General features: G+C 39.0%; 1 protein-coding gene across 1 annotated transcript in view; it reads left to right on the plus strand.

Moving 5' to 3' along the window:
* Window positions 1–21,202, plus strand: part of LOC126238244 (cadherin-86C-like) — a 333,139-nt gene that overhangs the window by 272,554 nt on the left and 39,383 nt on the right. Inside the window, exons 14-17 of the mRNA XM_049947781.1 lie at window positions 54–153; window positions 10,942–11,058; window positions 17,384–17,615; window positions 17,745–17,883. Coding sequence (XP_049803738.1) covers window positions 54–153; window positions 10,942–11,058; window positions 17,384–17,615; window positions 17,745–17,883 — 588 coding nt within the window. The remainder of the gene's footprint in view (window positions 1–53; window positions 154–10,941; window positions 11,059–17,383; window positions 17,616–17,744; window positions 17,884–21,202) is intronic.

Below are 21,202 nucleotides of genomic sequence, written 5' to 3' on the forward strand. Positions count from 1 at the left end.
TGAATTTGATTAAAAAGCTGATCCTTATAAACAACTTTTGAAAACTATTTCAGGCTTTAGATGGTGATGCTGAAGCACCTAACAATGTGGTCCATTACTCCATTGACTACAATACACAGGATGCAACGAAATTTCGTATAGATAAAATAACAGGTTTGTAGCAAGCATTAGTATTTTTATTTTCTCAAAAATATATATATTGCTGAGTTTTTTAGAAGACTAAACAATAACAATGAAAAAATTTCTAAGAAATCATTATGTTGTATCCTGCTACTGATGCATGTGAGTGTGAGTGCGCCGAGTGTAGTGTCAGTGTAGTAGTGTGTACTTAATTTGTACAAAGCCTTATTCCTTTCATGGATTCCACCTAATGTGTATCAATTACTGTGTCACTTTGTGGCTTTACAAGAACTGTCAGCTCTTACTTTTGATCACATGTGCAGTTTATTACCCAACTATCATCACAAATGAACACATGTCATAGTGGCGCAAGTTGTATTCTACTGAAACCAACATAATTGTCAGTTTGTTACTGATGCCCATAATGACTCTTATGCAGACTCTTGTTGCATGACACAGCCATCTGTTTAGCTCTGGGCAAGAAAGTGTGGCAGAAGGCTTTATTCTGCCAATAACTCCCCACTGGCAGAAGTTTTGCAAATAGCACAATCTTTAGAATTTTTTCTGGCAGCAGGTGGTAAAATTTAAACACAGGGCAATGTGGCAGCAGTGTCACAATACGTGTGCACTAGGACAACAGATAGCTTGCACAAGGAAGCAGTAGCGGCGGCAGTAAACATGCGGGCCCAGTGCCAAGCAGACTAAGACTGGTCCAAGCAAGTAGCCGTGATCACCACAGCGCCAGTGTTGGCATTCTCTGTTTTCATCTTGGCCTTTCTGTTTTGTCCAGCATAAATGTTCAATGTGCCTTAAGCACTGGGCTACTACTTGTAATGCTTGTCAGAAGAAAGGCTTCACTGTCTCCATTTGACATTTGCTGAAGGTTGCTCTGGAAGGGACAAGGACAGAAACTGTGTGAGTCCAATGCTTATGACTTCTCCCTAGTTGTTTATCATGTTTTTTGCAAAGTGCTCTGGCTACAGGTCGACAAAGGTGCTGCAGTGAAGTCATTGAACTCTCAAACTTTTGTGAGTTTAGGCTCGCCACTGTTGATGCCCGTCATGTGGAAGCAGGTCAGTTATAACATTGTGCTGTAGGGACAATTTACAGCATCTGCCTCATATAAGTCAGTGGTTCATTCCATTACATTTTTAGTGGTTGCTGATGCTGGTGTTGAGAACTTGTTTGGGATGGACGCATTTCAACATTTGGATTTTCTATCACCAATGCAGTTCACCTTGTGTCCAATCAGGTACCGTCTTCTCAATTGGAAACACTGTGTGAGGAGTTTTTGAACTTGTTTTCAGAAGGTATAGGGTGTGCTACAAATTTTTCTATTCATATTTCTTTGAAATCCATAGCTTGGTCTCATCTTTGTCATGTGCATCCTATTCCTGTCACCATGAAAGATAAAGTGAAAACAGAATTGAACAGACTTTAATTCCTAGGGGTGGTTCAAACTGTTATAGTTCAGAAGCCGCCAGGGAAACTTAGCGTTTCTGGTGACTTCAGTACTACTTTCAATGCCTGGTCAATCATGATAAATATCCTCTTCTACGCCAGGAGGACCCACTGGCGAAAATATTGGATGGCTAGTGCTTTTCTGAAACTGATTCCTCTGAGGCGTATCAGCATGCTCCTGTGAACGAAGAGTTTGATAGTTGTGGTTTTGAATACTCCTTGTGGCCTCTATCAATATTTGCACCTTCCTTTTGGTGTGCCTCATACACCAGTTATTTTACAACAATTTATAGAGCAATTGAATATGCCTGTCCCAGGTTGCATTAGTTATCTGGATGATAATGTTGTCATGGTTTCCTCCATAGGTGTTACTTAAAAATTTATGCATTTTGTTTGTGTCTTACATTCTGCAAGCTTACAGTGTAACCTCATGAAATCTCAGTTTTTTCAAACTTTTGTTTGTTTGGGGTTCAAGATCAAGCAAGATGACATTTGTCCTCTGCCAGAGCGAATCTCCACTGTTACATGTACACCTTGCCCCTTGTCCACAGACTAATAACCTCAGCAGTTGAGTCCCATAGTGCTCAGAGCCATTTGAACCTTGTCCACAAAGGACCTTCAGACCTTCCAGGTACAATAGCCTACTACCATAAATTACTGCCAGGGCAGCCACATTGGACCACCTGTTGCATGCCTTGTTACTCAGGAATGTACCTTTTTTGCTGGAGCCTGGATTGCGAATGTGCTTTTCAAATGCGGAAATCTACACTACTCTTGGCCCCTTGTTTAACTACCTTCTCTCTGGACCAGCACATAGTTTTGGTGACTTGACACTCCACAGTATGGCCTTGGCGTAGTCCTAGTACACTGATATGCTGGCAGCTGTCACTCTAAATCTCTCACTCCTGTCCAGCAGTGTTACTCTCCCATAGGCTCCAAGTTTCACCTTGTAACTGACCATAAGCCCTAGGTTTCCTTGTTTAACCCTTACATTTCCTTGCCTCACAATGCAGCACCTGTGAGCAGTGTGTCTGACAACAGGCAGCTCCAGGGCATCTCTGTCCCCCTGGCCTGCTCCATGCCAGCCATGGGAAAAAATTCAACTAGACTTTGTGGGCCCCTTCTTGAATTCCTATTGGCTCTTGGTTGTGGATGCATTTTCCTGGTATCCTTACATTTTCCAGTGTGCATTGATCTCAGCTGAGGCCACAATTCATATGCTTTCGAGGGTTTTTTGTATTGAGGGATTGCCTTGTACCTTAGTTTCCGATAATGGGACTCAGTTCATTTCTCAAACCTTTCACTTGTTTTGTTCCTGTCATGGCATCTGTCATGTTACACATCCACAATTTCACACTCAATCAAATGGTGAGGCAGAATGACTGGCGTATACATCCAAGTCCCAAATGAAAACTTTTATTGAGGATTCTTCACCGGACAATGCCCTTCTCTGTTTCTGAGCACCTATCACTTCTCACCTATGGGAGAGCAGAGACCAGCTCAGATGCTTCACAGCTGGCAGCCACACATGCTCCTTCACCTTCTGCGGCCTGTGCCACATCTGCCAGAGACAGGTTTGTCAGGCCACTTTGCACCGGGATCACCAGAGTGGGCGTGAGGGTTTGATTGCCACTCCAAGTAGATACTGGCCACTGTTGTCCACTGCAGGGGATGCCGTCTTTGTGTTATCCATACAGCTGACAGGCTGGTGGCATGTCTCTTTAATCAGTTGCCCCACCCCCACCCTCTCACCACCAGAAGCTACAGGTTCGCAGGTGTGGCCCCTGTCTCCACAGCCTGCCCCATTGCCCTCCACCTCAAGAGGCTGCTGCGCAGGCACCCCTGTCCCATTGGCTGCCTCCTGCATGTGTGACACCCTGGTGATCCAGCTTCTCAGCACTGGATGCTGGTCCGTCTCTGGCCTTGGGTCTGTTGCCGCACCTGTGTTCTAGTTGGGCCACCTCTGCCGGCCCCCTCGCCATTGTCACATCAGTCATTGTCACTGGTGGGTCCAGCCTGGCCTCCTCCACATTGGGACCTGCCTGCTGACGATGGTGCAGAGAAGGTGATAGTACCCTTCTCCTCAGAGCTATAGTCAGGCACTGCTTGGGCCCACCATCCTCAGGCGTGCCCGCGTCTCTGCATGTTCTGGCCCTATGCTCTGGTGCCTGCCCAACACATCATTCTGCCCCGTTGTCGGCACTGGCTCCTGCCACTCTGGAACTGATGAATGTGTCTCTCTGTCACCTTGACACCCTCTTCACACACAGGAGAGGTGTGCTGTATCCTGCTACTATGTGTGTGAGTGTGACTGCACTGAGTATAGTGCTGCCATGCGTGTGTACTTCAATCAATCGCCAACTGTGTGCACATGGCAGTCTCTGCCTATATATGAGAATCACACCTATATATGTGCACAGAAGTGCTGACTCATACTCACTATACTCACTATGTTCTTTTAGTTTGTACTGCTCACATCAGTTACTCTGTGTATCACTTACGTTGCACTTTGTGTATGATCCTTTTGTCTTGTTACATGTGGAGTCATGAAAGGCTTATTTCAGTTATTGTTCAGAAGCTTATGAATAAAAATAAATAGAAAAAGGACTCACTGCAAACCTAATGGATGGAAAATGAAATTTACTGTATATGCTTCCACCAACTGTAGAAAAAAGTTTCAGGGAAAACTATGAGGGAATATACATTAATGGAGCATACTTTAATCACCTTTACTGCTAATGATACTGCAATGTTTTCCTCTACTGACGACAAATTTCAACAATAAATGGAAGGACTTCATACAGTAAGTCAGAATGCAGCCCATTAAGTCAATAATAATACTAAGATAATGATTAACAAGTACAACAGAAAGAAATTAGTACAAATTAACAGAGAATTCACAGAACCAGATGAGTTTTTGTGTTGAAGGTAGTTGAAGACAAAGACTAGATGGGTAGGAAATGAAGCAAAAGAGTAAAAACACACATGAATGCTTTTAATAAAACTGAATAGAGGTTTGAAAACAAGAATTCTAGTATATCTGAAAAGGAAAGTTTACAATCAGAGAATATCACCATTTTCATCTTATTGCAATGAGACATAGATTTTTTTAATGTGGAAACCATTCAAAAACTAGTGTCTTTGAGTAAGTAATCAGGGGATGCATTTTGAGAATTACTAAGAAAGACAAAAAACTGGATGAGGGAATAGGAGTGGAAGATATCATGGAGATGTGCGGGACATTTAACTACATGAATTAATAGTAAATGTGCTGGGGAAGTTCTTCGCTAGATTCCATGACATAAGAGAAGACTGAGACTGTTATAGGTAGACAGATTACATTAGAGCACAGGCAGGAGCAGCAGAGATGTGTTTTACGGAATAGTGTGATGTGTAGATAAGACTAGAGGAGACATTTTATTGAGCAGTGAATATCAAATGATGCAACAGATGCTGCTGCTAAAGATGATGATGATTGAGGTTATGGTGTGGTAGTGCCATAAATTTTTATCTATTCTACTAACAGAAAAGGTAATGTCACATGCTAAGTAATGGATATCATGTTGACCATTCTTTTTACTTTGCTCTCTGGCCTTACTATTGTCTTCAGTGCACTTTATTACCATTTGGACTGCTCATATAGTATAATGCACGGTGTGCTAGCTTGCATCAAAGGAAGGAGAGCCAAATCTGCACCGAACCTGCACAGTGGAGTGTCAGCTGTGCACCAACCAACCTAAGTGTGGTTTTCAGGTGGTTTCCCTTACTCAATTAGGTAAATGCTGGGCTGGTCCTCACTTTAAACCTTAGAAAATATGATACAGAAACAGTTAAAATACAATCGCACACAGGACAAAGTTTACACAATTCACATACAGGTGGTGAACACAATTTCTCTCCCTTAGGAATCTGATGATCTGCACAACAGAAAGGGCATCTGGCCACAAAGTTAAATAAAACACAGGTGCAGCAAAGCCCATCCCAGGTTGTGTAAAAAAAACTCTTAACAAAAAGAAGAAGGAGAAGTGTCATTTATTACCATTCACTGAGAACATTCTCCATTTCATATCCACTGGCTTGTGAGAGTATCAGTCATTCATAGAGTGTATCATTATGAAGAAACTTATATGCTAATGAATATGATAACATAAAGAAGTAATTGTCAGATATTAATCCTGTAGATGTGTCCTTACTAGCTTTTAGCTTATACAGGCTATAAATGAATATACAAGAGCTAGCAAACTTAGAAATACTGTTTCTTCCTCTGATATACTAAGCAGCTGTTGTTTGCCTACTGTTGTTGTTTATGACTAGCATAACTAATCTGATGACTGGCAAAGAAACAAGTCATATAAATGCTTTAGAATAGATGTCTGTTTATAATGAACATTGTTTCTTCTCATGTTCCTAATAGCTTTCAGTCTTTGAATGTAGATAATCTTCTCATGGTCCTGCTTGAACAGATCATGTATTGCACCTCTCATCTTCACCATACTGCCATACATCTACAATTGACCTAATTGGAAAAATACAACCACAGCATATTTATAATTCATAGCTCTTATCCAGATGATTGAACATTTAAAATGTGACTATCAACAAAGCACAACATACTACCTCAACACAAAAGAAAGGAGGCTTCTCACAGAAACTAGATGCCATGGTGTATTACTGCACGACTGTTTATTCAAATCTGAACGAAATCCTTACATTAAGACAAGGTTAATTAAAACCAATCAGTTCAGTGGTAATGGGTGAGTAGTTTACTGCAGGTAGTCCACCAGAAAATGTCCTGTATGAGGTACAACGCGAAAGAAATTAAACTGATGCTGCAATTCATCGACATGAATACTCCCTGCTTAATATAAATCTGTATAAGTTTTCTTTTTTATTGTAAAATTAACAATATATAAAATTCTTAATGTGTGCTATTGTACTACACTAACATTCATATGATTTATATATACATTGTTATGAGAATATAACCATCTTTATACTGTAATTGAACTTATTGACAAAGCCCATTGTATAAGAAAATACTGAACGGCTAATAAAGATTCTTATTCTTATTCTTATGTACTTATCAAATATTTTCAGTAATTGTGACTTCTTTGGAGTAAGAATACTTTAAGTATATACACATTTGTGTTCAGTCCTCACAATATACTGAATATTTCTGTGTGTTGTTTCCATGAGGCTCCACAGGAATTCCACCATTTTCCTTCTGACAGAGTGCCATAAATTTCTTTAGTAAACTGCTTGTAAATTACAACTAAGATGATTGATTTTTGTGAAACTTTTCACAGGATAAAGGCACAGTTTGAAATCAAAAAACAGTAGCATACTTATATGCTATGATAAATAGTTCTTTAGTAAAGTGAAGTGTGTCAAGTTAGTACTTAGAATACAGTTTGCACATAACATTTTTTAAAACATATCTGGAATAGAAAATGAGCACCTACAATGATCCATTTAAATACACAGTGCAAAATTTTCATCATCAAATCAACAATATCACATAGAAAATCAGATACTATACTCTGTGAGGAAATGACAGGTCATCAAGAAATTATCTTCAATGCATGAGATAATGATTAAATAAATCCCTCTTCAACTTTTTTCTTGATATGAGTGCCTGGCTAAGGGCAGGTGGCTTATAACTCTTAGTAAGTTAACATGGAATGTAATTCTCATAACAAACTTTGCCTTACACCAATCACAATCAGTTAGGGCTCTTGGGCTGGAAGTTTATTTCAAACTGTAATAAGAAGACCGAGTCTTTATATAACTTAAGTTTATTGATAAAGAACTGGTGCCATCCATTGAAGCCTCATCACATGTAACTAATGTATCGTTGATTATTCCTCAGTACAAACTTCTTCAATGAATTTAGATAAATGGAGAGGGGTGTTTGTGACAAATTTCTGCTGATAATCCAGTGGTTTCTTCCAAAAACTTGACAAGTTCGCTCTTCCCATTCCTGAGGAGTTTTTGGTTTTGTGCAATCAACTTTCTCTTTTGCCCACTCCCAGATAGGCATTTGCTCAGGACTCCTTGTTGCCCACTCAACGTAGCTACATTGTCCCGACCAGTGTCGAGGCTTCCGTAGTGAGGCAAGGCTCCATGTTCCATTAAGATTAGGTCATTCTAATGGTCTCATGTGAATACAATACTGCATACATCATTTTCAAGCATCTTGGGATGCTGTTCAGCATGCACTGTGTCCCAAATGAGATATGCGCCCACAACTTTTGTGGATGTCATGAAACAGCACAGTTTTTGTGGGTGTCATGCCGCACCAAACTAATCCCTTTGATTGGTGTTGACTTTATTCAACAGTCAGTCTAGAATGGTCTGTGCCCAATAATAACCATTGTGCCAGTTAACAGACTCCCCAACTTGCTACACAACTTCTTCTAACCACAGGATATTATCAAAACTATCAGAACAGTCTCCATACTAAGAAAGCTTCAGCTCTCCATGTTCCAACCAATGTCCGGTGATAATTTCTGAGAGTAATGTGGTTTCCAAGGATGAATATTTAATTCATTCTGCAGAACAGTTCAAACTGTGTGTTCAAACTGTGTCCACTTTCATGACATGGCTGTCTTTATGACTTCTATAAGTGAACAGTCCCCAAACCACATGCAAATTCCTGAACCACTTGCACATTTCCTCCATACCAGATGTTGAGCAATGACTGCACCTCCTCAGATATGATACAGAGCCTGTGTCCATTAGCTTCAAGTGGCAGTTCCTTATGGTCATATTGTCTACTGACGCATGAGATCCTTTCACATGCCACATCATCACTGATCTGCCTTACATATTGACATGCAGGCGTGCCCCAGTGATTCTTTCTCTCTACCATTCAATTAACTGTTATCTTCAGCAATGACTCTTCTCGTGCTATCTCTTTGTGATCTCCCAAATTTTCTCAGCGTGACTGATTAGTAGTTAATTTCTGAGTGTTCCACTGAATTGTTGTCTGATTATAGAGTTCAGGCAGTGAGTAGAAACAGCAAAATTCACAATACCTGAAGAAGATGGCTGGTTCAGTCCTCAAAATATTGTTCATAAAATGGAAACAACTCAGCAGAACACTCAGAAGTGTACTACTATTCTGTCTCTTTGTTTCATTATGTTCATTAGTAAGCTTTTTTCCCCTCACTGACCGATTTCAGAACATCTGAATTCCTTACTCTGTCAACCCAGCTGATCTTCCACAGTTTCTCATAACAACACATTGCAAAGGCTTCTGTTTTTTTATCTCCTTTTTCCCCCAAATATGTTTGGCTCCTATGCAGAAATGTGTTCCAAAGATAATTTTTAATGAAGCCTTTTCTGATCTCAGTTTATATTTTATAGTTTTGGATTTTAGTAGTTTTTTTTTCTTTTTATAAACACCATTTTTGCTTTTTGTAGTCCTTGCTATGTCTTTCTTGCATCTTCCTTCTTTATCTATTCTACTTCTAAGATAGCAAAACACATGCGCCCCAACAAGAGCCTCTAGTCAAATTTAACCTTTATCCATCCAGAACATCCACTTGTTGTGTCCACAATTATATCAGTTTTCTTTACTTTATATCTATTGGCTGACATATATATTCCATTTCATTAAGTCTGTAAATCAGTTACTCTTCACTTTTGATGGCTGATGCTATTGATGTCAGCAACCAAATCATGATTTTCTGTTAATCCACATCAAGCAAGTCAAATATTCTCGTTCGCTCTCCTATATACAAATTAAAATATCAGTGGTGACAGTGAGCAACTATGTCTCACAGCATTTCTGATTTTGGCTTCTTGTATCATTCTGCCATTGCTGATTACTCCAGTCTACTCCGCATAAAGAGAGTGGATCATCCTTGTGCCCCTGTAGTTGATAACACACTACCTAAGAATAGAAAAAAATATTCAATTCTGAATTATTAAAAGTCTTCTACAAAAAAATGTCTGCAAGAGTTCTGCTGGTGTTTCATCAATACCAGATCATTTGCTCTTCCTGAGTTCAAGCAAAGCTTTTTCAAATTTAAAGTGTATTTGTGTGTTGTCTTCTCCCCTCCCCCCCCCCACTCCCCCTTCCACCAAACACCTTTATTCCTTCTCACTATTGATGTCACCTACCTACAAAAGGATATTATCCCTGTAATTGGCCCAATCTCTACCCAGCTTTTCATTTCCAAATGCTCTCCTTGCCAAAAGCACATTCATTAATGTTGTGATACATAGCTGCCTGATTGACAGTTCCCTTTTATATCAATTTCCTTGTTAGTCTCTCTGTGGCAGCTTTCATGAGTTCCCAGGGTTTCCAAATTTTTCCCCATTTTCAGCTTATATGTCGAGTCCATATCATCATATTATCTGCTTGTCTATACCTTGAATCAGAAAGTGAAACCACTCCCCCTTATCCTCTTCACACCACTCACTTCAGCTCCACCACAGAAAAACTGCATGTTTTCGAGTGGATGGTCAACTGTGATAATACATACCTTGTCTGGTTTTTCTCTCAGCAGAGCTAAAATTTGTGTTCCACTTTTATATTAACATTATCATCACTATATGCTCAGTGAGGTTGCTAAATTTCTAAGGTTGCATACCTATCTGCTAAACATATCCTAAAAAATAACAGCCTGGATTGGACACTTGTTTCACCTCTTGGAACATTTCAATCCTCCTCCCAACAACTGTGCTTCTAAATTCCAAAGACGGTACCCAGCCTTGGAACAAATGGTTGTGTCTAACCACCACTAAGTCACACTGTGTTGTGTTACTCCTAGATTCAGCACAATAGATTTTAATTTAAAATGTGTATTTGGCCTCAGGATAGCTCATCTCAGAGTGTTAGAAGCAAACATTTAGCAATTTGTTTAAAAAGGACACCTAAGCACAAAAGAAGTACAGTACAGATTAAGTACTTTCTGTAACATCAGTAGTTTATATAATGTTTCATGGATTGGAGTCAATTTCTGAACAGTCTTTTCAAGTAACACATCCAGTAAAGTGTCACTAGGAGCAGTACTACATCCAGTAAAGTGTCACTAGGAGCAGTACTGCAAAAATATCATGCCTCTGTGCAACAGTTAGTGTGCCACCAGGAACACTACTGCAAAATTATGATATCTCCTGTGCTGTGGTTTGGTAATCTTAAGATCTGAAACAAAAGTTCTTTAACTGTGATACCACAGAGCCAATGACAGTCAATGTATATTTGGTAGTAGGAATCTTTCATATTATGTAGTTATTGAATCACCTGTCTGGAACTGGCTTGGCTAATAATAACTCTAAATGGATATAACTCCACAGTAACAATAAAAAAGTGATAAAAGAAACAGGTATAATTAAAATCATTTTTAACAGGATTACTGGGACTTCGAGAATCACTAAGCCACGAAAAACCTACACCGAGGCTAAAGAGAAGTTCCATCCAAGATGCAAGCAGCCCAATTGAATTTTTCGTGGAAGCACATGACATGGGTTAGTATTAGAATATTTGTATTGCAAGGCTGACAGTTTTACAGAACTTGATGTATCTTATACTCTATTTATTTAATCATCTGTTCCCACAAAATTACATCAGTATCACATGCCAAACAAGAAATTTACATCCTTGAAGCAGAAGAATACTCACTTCTAATATGATAAATTATATGACTCTTAAATATGCAACCAACCTCCATGGCTGAGTTTGCCTATGTGTAGTAGTCTGGTGCAGCTCTGTATGAGAGGTGCTGGTTCAGATATTGTCATTAGACCCTAACAATAATGGCACAGTCACCACCAGGCAGCCATACTCGCCTATATGTGCTAGCTATAGGAGTGAGAGACTTGGTATTCTGTCTGGAAGAAGAAGTAGAAACAAAGTGCACAACAGTGCACACACATCAGACAGCATGGATACTCATGTTGTATCGGGGGTCACACTGGTTGAAGCTTCATGTGTCATTGGCAGACGTTGCCTGCAGTACATGTAATTTCCCAGAGCCACAACACTTCACTTCATGTTGAGATCTTATTATGTCTTTGTGTCTGCTCTTCATTGGAATGTCAGTGAGAGATGGTGCATAAGTGAAGGGCCTCATAGATCACGATGGGGCTGTGACTGTTGAGTCAAGTCATCTCGTAAGTGCTGTGATGTAACGTCAGTATTGCCTTGCTTGAAGTCTCTTCCACAAACTTTGTCATATGTTACTACTAGATGATCTCTGGAAGGATCCCACTAAGTACAAGTGCATGATGTCCCATGCACGGTGAGATGCCTGGCTGTGGAGCTAAAATCCTGACCCAGGGAAGGGGGGGGGGGGGGGGGGGGGGGGGGGAATTGGTGCTTAGCTCACTGTGTATATACACTGTTGTATGAAAATACAATCTGCTTAACACAACAAACAATAGCTAAATACACTGGGAAACAGTTAACTGCAGAGAACATTTAACTATCATTCATTTGTTTGTGGTTCAAGGATAAGGATCTGTACAATACATAAAATATAACAGAAAATTTACTGCCCACATCACTCATTCCCCCCCCCCCCCCCCCCCCAAGTGTCAACGATATTTGAGGTTGAAGCGTAAGCAGTGCCTAGAGTGAGTGGTGATTGGAGTTAAGCTCAGAGGCACTGACTGTTGTAGTGGAAGGCTGATGCATCTGGTGTCCTCGTGAAATCACACATAAGTAGCATCTCAGTGTTAGCAGCCGTTTCTGAACTGGTGTGAGTCTTCACTGGGCTAAAGCCTGGCTTAAGTCTGCCAATGGAAATGATGACAGAAGAGCGATTGCTGTCAGCATCAAATGTACAGTGGTTGGAGCAGAGGTGTACAAATTCTCTGCCAACCTGCCTGCCCCTGTCTCCCCCACAACCATTAATGCAGCTCAGCCTGCTGCAATAGAGACACAAGAGTGCATGTGTACTGAAGCACAGTGCTTAAAGCATGCCAACTTGGGTATCCACTGGCCAGCAAGCTTCACAGGATCCAATTAGCTTGCTGCACCTGACAATTGGTTACACTATAATCCAACATGACTACAAAATAGCCAGGTATTTGTTTGCACAGATAGTTTCACTATAGCTCAGTTATCGTAATAGTGAGAGCAGCAAAATGAACAAACCAAACTTAAAGGAGATTGAGGAGAAGTTAATAATTGGGGAATATATACCAGTCATGAAACAGAGCCTCAGTGCACAGGGTAAACGTTTTCATGCATTTATGAGGCAGCTTCAAACAAATCAATAGGTGTCTCACAATGCAAATTGTGTAAATACTTACTAAACACTCTGAGAATGTTAGGCCATATTTGTAAATTTCACCAGTAGTTTCCTCACACCATAAATCTTTTGAAACAGGACAAGGACATAGTGGCTGACAAGCTTGCAAGAATGTGTCCTGAGGGCTTGAAGCCATTTAGCAGTACATATAAACTTTCTAAATTTAGGGCTAACATTGAGTGAAGTACAAAAAAATATGGGTCATTAGATATTAAAAATCACATTCTGGTGGTACGCAACATAGTGAAAAGAAAGCTTAGTATGAAAGAAAAGCTTCTTCTTTCATACACGTACTTTCAGATTAACACAATAAGAAAAACTAGCTTCATGTTTGCTAAAATTGATTTGGGAAATTTACAATGAACTATGCTGGCCACATAGAATGAAGTTAGAGAAACTGCAATACACAGCCTGGGAAAAGTAATAAAAATTTATATAACTGGGGTCATATTTGGCAGAAATAAATCACGGTTACAGAAACAAGACTTCCAAAACCCTACTTCAGTCGGAATTGCAGTATATTAAACATCTTCAGGTTCTAAAGTGCAAAGAATTTAGTATTTCAGATATGGTTCTGCTTATTATAGGAAACATGAATTAGAGGTGATCTAATAATGATTTGAACTGACAATAGCTAAGGCTTTTAATCAGCTTCTAAACCTCACTCATAAGACTACAGTGAAAGTGTACACACTAAACTGCTATGCAGCGTAGCTTAGCAGGAAGATGGGTGAGCGAGCAAGACTCCTTTAGCCAGCTTGGGTTGGGCATAGCTTGGCTTGGATAGGAGTAAACCAACCTACCCACTTTGCTGGTAATGTGTGACAGCTTGCCTGCCTGGTTAACAGGTAAGCTTGGGCAGATTAAAAGTGGAATGTGTACACCTCTGGGATGGAGGCTTATTTTACATGGTGGTGTGTCAGACCAAAACATGTTTACAGTAATGTAAGTAACAGAAAATGAACAGTCATTGGACAGTATGTTCTTTTGAAACAACCAGGTGAAATTTGCAGATCTGTGAGTCTAGATGTTATGCAAAGCCTGATGCTGCAATGATATTATTTGATGAGTCGGTGAAGAATTCTCCAGACAGTCACAGTTATTGTCCACACACTATTTCAGCCATCATTGTGTTGAGATTTTCTTTGAAAGCTGTTTGAGTGCCTAATAGGACAACAAGGAGGCTGTTAGTCTAGTGCTCTATGGTATGGCATCTGAATGATGCCTTCAATAGTAGATGTAGCCATTCCATGAGACCATTAGCAGTGGGGTGATAGGCACAAGTTCAAATTCAGTTCACGACATGCAAGGTCATAAGTGCTTTAAAAATGTATGATTCAAACTGTTTACCTTGACTGGTAGTGACGGCTGTTTTGATATTTTCCTGTTGCAATGGGTATGTCATAGATGCCAAGGATGAGGTTGACCCTTGAGAAAATGGTCTTACCATGGATGTGCATAGCAGAGTCTTAGATATGACACATGGTATCATTAGGTATTGCTCTAGTGCTAAGCTATCGATGGGCACCACCTGTTGCTCTTCTTAGGGGCACTGGCAAGGTGGTGACAGAGAGTTGTGATAGATCCTGTGTGCTAACATGAAAGGGGACTTTTGCTTTGTGGTCTGAGTTTGTCTGGAGGCAGATGACGAGGCTTTTCATGGACTAGTGGACTTGGCCTGATGGTAACGTTATGTACTGTTGAGTGTTTTAGCAGTGCTAGAGTAGGCAACAGACAGGTGACTTTGGAGAAATGGCAAATCAGGTTGTTATATGGTGAGACACTTGTAATCACTTTGATGCCAGCATAGCATAGGTATCCAAGACTAGAGAACTATAAAAAATTATAGAGGTCTGTACCAACAATTAGATATAGGACATTGGTGTCAACATGAATTGATTGATGTAATACAAGGTGTCATGACTGTCATGGAAGATCCATCCACAGAATACAGTTGATAGCCATCGATATTTCATCACAGAAGACAAGAAGGGTACACTGCGACATTATCACCTATACCTATGAAAAATTTTAGCTTGGTATAATCCTCTGTTATGAACAGTCAACAACTGCCCAGTCTGGATTCAGCTGATAACATACTGGTTTCTGGCAGCATCCTTCTTGTCACTGGCTGGTTGACACTGTTGGGTTGAAGTTGCAAATTTTATGTGATACCAGCAGATATTACTACATTTATGCAAATCTAATGTGCCATTGAATGTAATGTTCCTACCAGTGATGCACCTACAAACACTTTTTTTGTGATGTTAATTACATCATAAAAAAAGAGTTTGTTGGCACATCACTGGTAGGCTACATTTATTTTACACAACAGTGGAAGCACACATGAACTGTAAAAACAACAACAATGGACCACTGTTAAGTGACATAATCATCATTAAAAAAAGAACACCTAACTTGAAAGACAAGCAAACAAACATATCATAAATTACAGGCATTACTCATCATTATTCATTAATATCATAATTAATGGTATCCTCAGAGAGTCTACATGAGAAACAGATTCATTTCTTCTTTCCCCATCATCCTCAGTCACGTTCGAGAGCACATCATCTTCACTGCCATGCAGAGTTTTTTAAATACAGCATTTTTTGAATAATTTTACAATCATTGGTGCTCTAATGCTTTTCCAGGCAGTCAAAACCAAGGGTGCAGCATGATTAATTTTTTTGTCAGAGTCAGTTCACAGTTTGGTTAACAAAATTTTTTTGTGCTGTTCCTGAATGTAACCTTTGAAAGGTTTCTTTATACTGATGTCAAGGGTTATAACACAGAAGTCATTCCTCCAGAAATAATAACAAAGGCACTGGCTTGGCTGTGGATCCTCTTTTTCGCATCATCACTGACATGAGCACAAAATGCAGCAAGACAAAGCATTGATGGTAGTTTGGAAAGTACACCAGAATGAAGTTCCTGTATATTTTGGAGCCAGTCACGTTTTTAAGTTTCAGTCATCCATTACTTCTCTTGATTTTGAACAGTGGTGTCATCAGGAAACAGCTTTCAATTTTTTGGGGTCTTTGGGCTTGCTTACCACTTGAATAGTAGGAAAGGGGAGAGTTTGCACCCATCTGCTGTGATTGCCATTATTACAGTTATGCAATGTTTATCACACCCTGATGTTTTGACTGTAACTTTTTTTTGCCCCTTCTCATCAATCACGTAATAACGTGGCATATCAAATCAAATATGTGCCTCATCAGCATTGTCTCTTTGGCACATCAAAAAATTCTTCTCTTTCCAAAGTGTGATGACATACCAATGAAATTCGTGAAGTTTCTTCTCAAAATCCTTTTAGAAGCTTTTGGCATACTGCTGTACAGCATCACAGAGATAGGCCAGCCCGTTTCAGAAAGTGATCAACCCATCCCAGTTAGCCTTAAACTCTTGCCTCATTATATTAAGAACTGTAACTACCTCTTTTGCTTTGTTTATAGTCATAGGTTGCCCATTCTTTCTCCTTTCACAGAAGAATACCAGAACTTTTACTTCAATGTTAGAGTGTCTTTCTTTGTGAGGGCCAGTGAATATCGTTTTAGTAGTAGTAATAGTAGTAGTTGTTGCAAATAATACCAATTTCTGTTTCTTCCACAAGCAACATTCCTCGTGTTTCCTTACCAACTGACAAAAGTTAATACATTGCTTATGGAAAAATGTCAACACTGAAAGATGATGCTGTCAAGGTTACATAAATGTAGTCACACAATTACACAGTCAAGAAATGAAAGTCCTAAAGCAAAAGACATCAGTATCAATCCAGTGTTCTGGCCATAGATTTTTCATACACAGCTCTTAATAGTGTACTTGTGTGAGCTCTCATTTATAAGTGTTGGTGTTTATATCACTAACACTACATTAAATTAATAGTGTTTTCAGGAAAAACATTCACCTTGTCTCTGCACGCATCCAGAATTGCTACAGAGTGGCTCTAGGAACACTCTTCTGAGTTTAAATGCTTCCACTGGCTGCTCAACTCCCTGGACATGAATATTATTGAGCATATCTGGGATGCCTTACAACATGCTGTTCAGAGGGGCTCTCCATCCACTCATACTTTTACAGATTTATAAACAGCCCTGTATAATTCTCATTGTCAATTCCCTCCAGCACACTTCAGACATTAGTCGAGTTCATGCCACATCGTGTTGTAGCACTTGTGCATGCTCAAGAGGGCTCTACACAATATTTGGCAGATGTACCAGTTTCTGGCCCTTCAGTGTATGATGCAAACAACATTGCCCTTTCCTGGCAGTATACCACAAATGACTCTAGTTTTCTTCTGCAATAATAAATGAACAAACATCAAGATTTTGTTACACTTATTGTACTAACTGCATAATTTAGTCAGAAGCTTGCAACTGTAGCATCTCTTGTTACATAGGGGCCATAAAAAAGATACTTGCTTAATAAAAGTAATGTAGCCACAACTGCAGTGGCCCAAGAACACGATAATTTTTATGAAAATTTAATTATTACATGATTCTTGTACTAAATTATTTATACATATTTTCCATTAGGAAGCCCACAACATCACACACGATCGTTGGTGCGAGTATACCCACCACCATCACCAACAAAAATGATGCAGTTTATAATTCCTGGACCACTTCCATCTGATCGTGCAGATATTGAGAAACTTTTGTCTTCCATGCTGAGGAGCAGTGTCAGAGTTTGCTCTGTCACACCATATGATGATCACTTGGAACTTCAGGAAGAAAGAATGTTTGCTCGACAAGAATTGGCAAATAAGTTAGTAAACAATCATTTCATTACAAATATTCTCCACTGATTAATTTTGTGTAAGAAGTACTTTTTCCTCTTTTACTTTTTATTTGTTTTTAAGAATCTGTCATCTGATTACATATGATGGTGCTTCAGGACACTGATTATAGCAGAAGTGCAATCAAGTGGTGATACAGTGGTTGATATTAGCAAAATCGCTTCTGTTTTCAATACTGGTGGAACAGTGCCAAAGCCAGAACTGATTACAACTACTGCAGCAACATCAGAAGTAACTGTAAGTCTGATATATGTATCATGGAGTTTCAAACAATATTCATATTTATATATTGACACAATCTAATTTCTTTCAGGATCTAAATGCAAAAGAATATCATATTAATGTTGAGATAACTTAATAAATAATATTTAGATGATTTTTTTATAATAATGGAACTGAAAAATATTGTACACACTGTATGATGTCATTGTTTCTAACAAGGGAACCTCCCCATCGCACCCCCCTCAGATTTAGTTATAAGTTGGCACAGTGGATAGGCCTTGATAAACTGAACACAGATCAATTGAGAAAACAGGAAGAAGTTGTGTGGAACTATGAAAAAAATAAGCAAAATATACAAACTGAGTAGTCCATGTGCAACATGGGCAACATCATGGACACTGTAAGCTCAGGAACGCCGTGGCCCCGTGGTTAGCGTGAGCAGCTGCGGAACAAGAGTTCCTTGGTTCAAGTCTTCCCTCGAGTGAAAATTTTACTTTCTTTATTTTTGCATAGTTATTATCTGTCCATTCGTTCATTGACGTCTCTGTTCACTGTAATAAGTTTAGTGTCTGTGTTTTGCAGCCGCATCGCAAAACCGTGCGATTAGTAGACGAAAGGATGTGCCTCTCCAATGGGAACTGAAAACATTTGATCGCAAGGTCATAGGTCAACCGATTCCTCCACAGGAAAACACATCTGATATATTCTATACGACACTGGTGACGGCATGTGCGTCACATGACAGGAATATGTTGTCGACCCACCTAACTTGTACACTTGGCGAATGGGTAAAAAGATTCTTCTACCTTGCCCGATTTAGGTTTTCTTGTGGATGTGATAATCACTCCCAAAAAAGTGATGAAAACATAAGGGTTTGTCACATAAACTGAAAATAAAAAATTAAACATTTCACTCGATGGAAGATTTGAACCAAGGACCCTTTGTTCCGCAGCTGCTCACGTTACCAGGAGACCACGGCGCTCCTGCGTTCAAAGTGTCCTTGATAATGGATATGTTCCCATGAACTACTCAGTTTGTATATTTTGCTTATTTTTTCACAGTTCCACACAACTTCTTCCTGTTTTCTCAATTGATCTGTGTCCAGTTTTTCAAGGCCTATCCACTGTGCCAACTTATAACTAAATCTGAGGGGGGTGCGATGGGGAGGTTCCCTTGTAAGAATTAATAATGTATTTAGTATTGTCAAGTCCGTGAACACAGATTTACCATAATCAGATGAAAAGGAATAATCACAACAATGATTACCACTAACATAAACATTTATTATACTAATTACTTGAACATCTGTGTAACTCTAAGAATTTCTGTTATAGTTATGAGTCTCATACATAAACAAATGAAACATAGTTTTTCTTTTAATCTTTTGATTGAAATTCTTTCCCTCTGTACCAAGAGACAAAAAAAGATTTTAAAATATGAAATGAACATGTAGGAAGATTATACAAGCAGGAGTGGTTCAACTGGAGAAGCACTGCATGAAAAAAGCGGATCTCCAGGTTCGAGTCTTAATCAATCAATTAGTTTTAATTTGTCACAAATTATCAAGTCTAAAAGTGTTTTCAGTATCTAGTTTTCACACAAGATATGGGATGCCTTCGTTTAAAAAAATAAATAAATAAAAATAAAAAAAGAATCATACTACTTCACATTCAGCATTTGTTCTATAGAGCAGGAAATGCAATCAGATATGATTTAGATATGATTTCTGAAGTTAATTTTATTGTTCATTAAATTCCTCCCAAAATACAAATGTCATCGGCTTGTTTTGTTAACTTTTACAATTTTTTTAATGTGTTAATTACTCAACCTTGTAACTGATTTTCAGTCACACTAACAAATTGGTTCTAATAAGTCCATCCACTGTAGTTGAAGTTTGTTTACAGTAATAGTCTAGCAGAAAAACACAAAATTTCATATGGGTTTGGAGTTTTTTAACATACTCCCTGAGAACGTAAAATTACCAGGGATATAAAGCTATTTTTTTAAAAAAAAGTCATTACAGTCACATTTACAGTGCCACTTCACCTACTAACCCAGTGAATAAATTGTCTTCTAAAGTACTGCCTTCATGTTCAATTTCCTGTTGACTTTCAATTCTTTTAAATGTAGAAGTTGATTGCTAACAGTAGATTGACAATTATAAAATATGATTCACTCATGTAACAATTTAAGCAATTACTTATACAGAAGATTGTCAACAATTTCAGTCTATTTGCCATGTCCAATATCTCTAGTACCCAATGCTGTTACAGATAAAAATAATTAATAAACAAATGTAGGTGGTTAAGCTATTTTCCATTAAATGTATTTCTTCTTCTTTTCCCAGTTTAGGAATAAAAAATTCCTGTGGTTGTTGAGAATATTTTTTTGTGATTTGGAATTTCTTTCTCTGACTTCTCTTTCAAGTTCTGATAAATTTTCATGGTTGTAACTTTATTACCAATAGATCACTTAGAGAAAAATAGGTATAGACATTAAATACACAATTAATAACAATGTTTACAATGAGAATTTCTTACAATTTAATCCATTTCTTTTCGAAATAGTTTTAAAAACTATTGTCAACAATGTTTACTTCAAATAGTTCCCCCATCTTGTAAAATGCACCTAACAGCCCTATTCTGTCCCCCACTAAATCCCTGCATGCTCCCATAAGCAGCACTACACATTCCTCCACCCCCCCCCCCCCCCCCTGCTATCGGCCTCCCTGCCCCATGCCGCCTCCTTAAACTCAGAGGAACATACTAGCCACATCTGCAAGAGGATAGAAAGAGTATGCTATACCTTGTGGAACCTGACAGATGCAGTTACTAATGAGTATCTGAAGGTGGCATATTTCAGTCACCCTATGTGTCAATTCTTGAACCAACAGTTTCCCAAAAAGTAGGTTGGTAGTGGTGGACCTTGTCCGTGGCTTACTTGGTTCCCTTTATGGCCCCTCCGAACCTTTTTGTGTGACAAGAGATGTGCAGCATTGTTTACAAAATCCCTGTCGAATCAGAAGAGGATCTGGCTGCATGTATAGTAGCAGCTGCACTAGGAATTAGGCACCCATGCAGTCTTTGTCAGTGTTAGACAGAACAAGACTCATCAGTGTAACCTCTGTATACAGGTCAATGGAGATCTTTTTGAACCTCTACTGTGATCGAAGTAATGTTTTTATTGTCCATGCAACCTCCCAGTCTATTAGTTTGATTAAGTTTCATCCAGAGAAATCTCCCTCTAACGGATTAAAAAACTCTCACTGGAGAATATGACATAAGAGAAAAATATTTGTTTCAGTGTCCCATGCAATCTGTCCCATGCAATCTGC

Source organism: Schistocerca nitens, chromosome 1 (assembly GCF_023898315.1).
Source record: "Schistocerca nitens isolate TAMUIC-IGC-003100 chromosome 1, iqSchNite1.1, whole genome shotgun sequence".
Lineage (NCBI taxonomy): Eukaryota > Metazoa > Arthropoda > Insecta > Orthoptera > Acrididae > Schistocerca > Schistocerca nitens.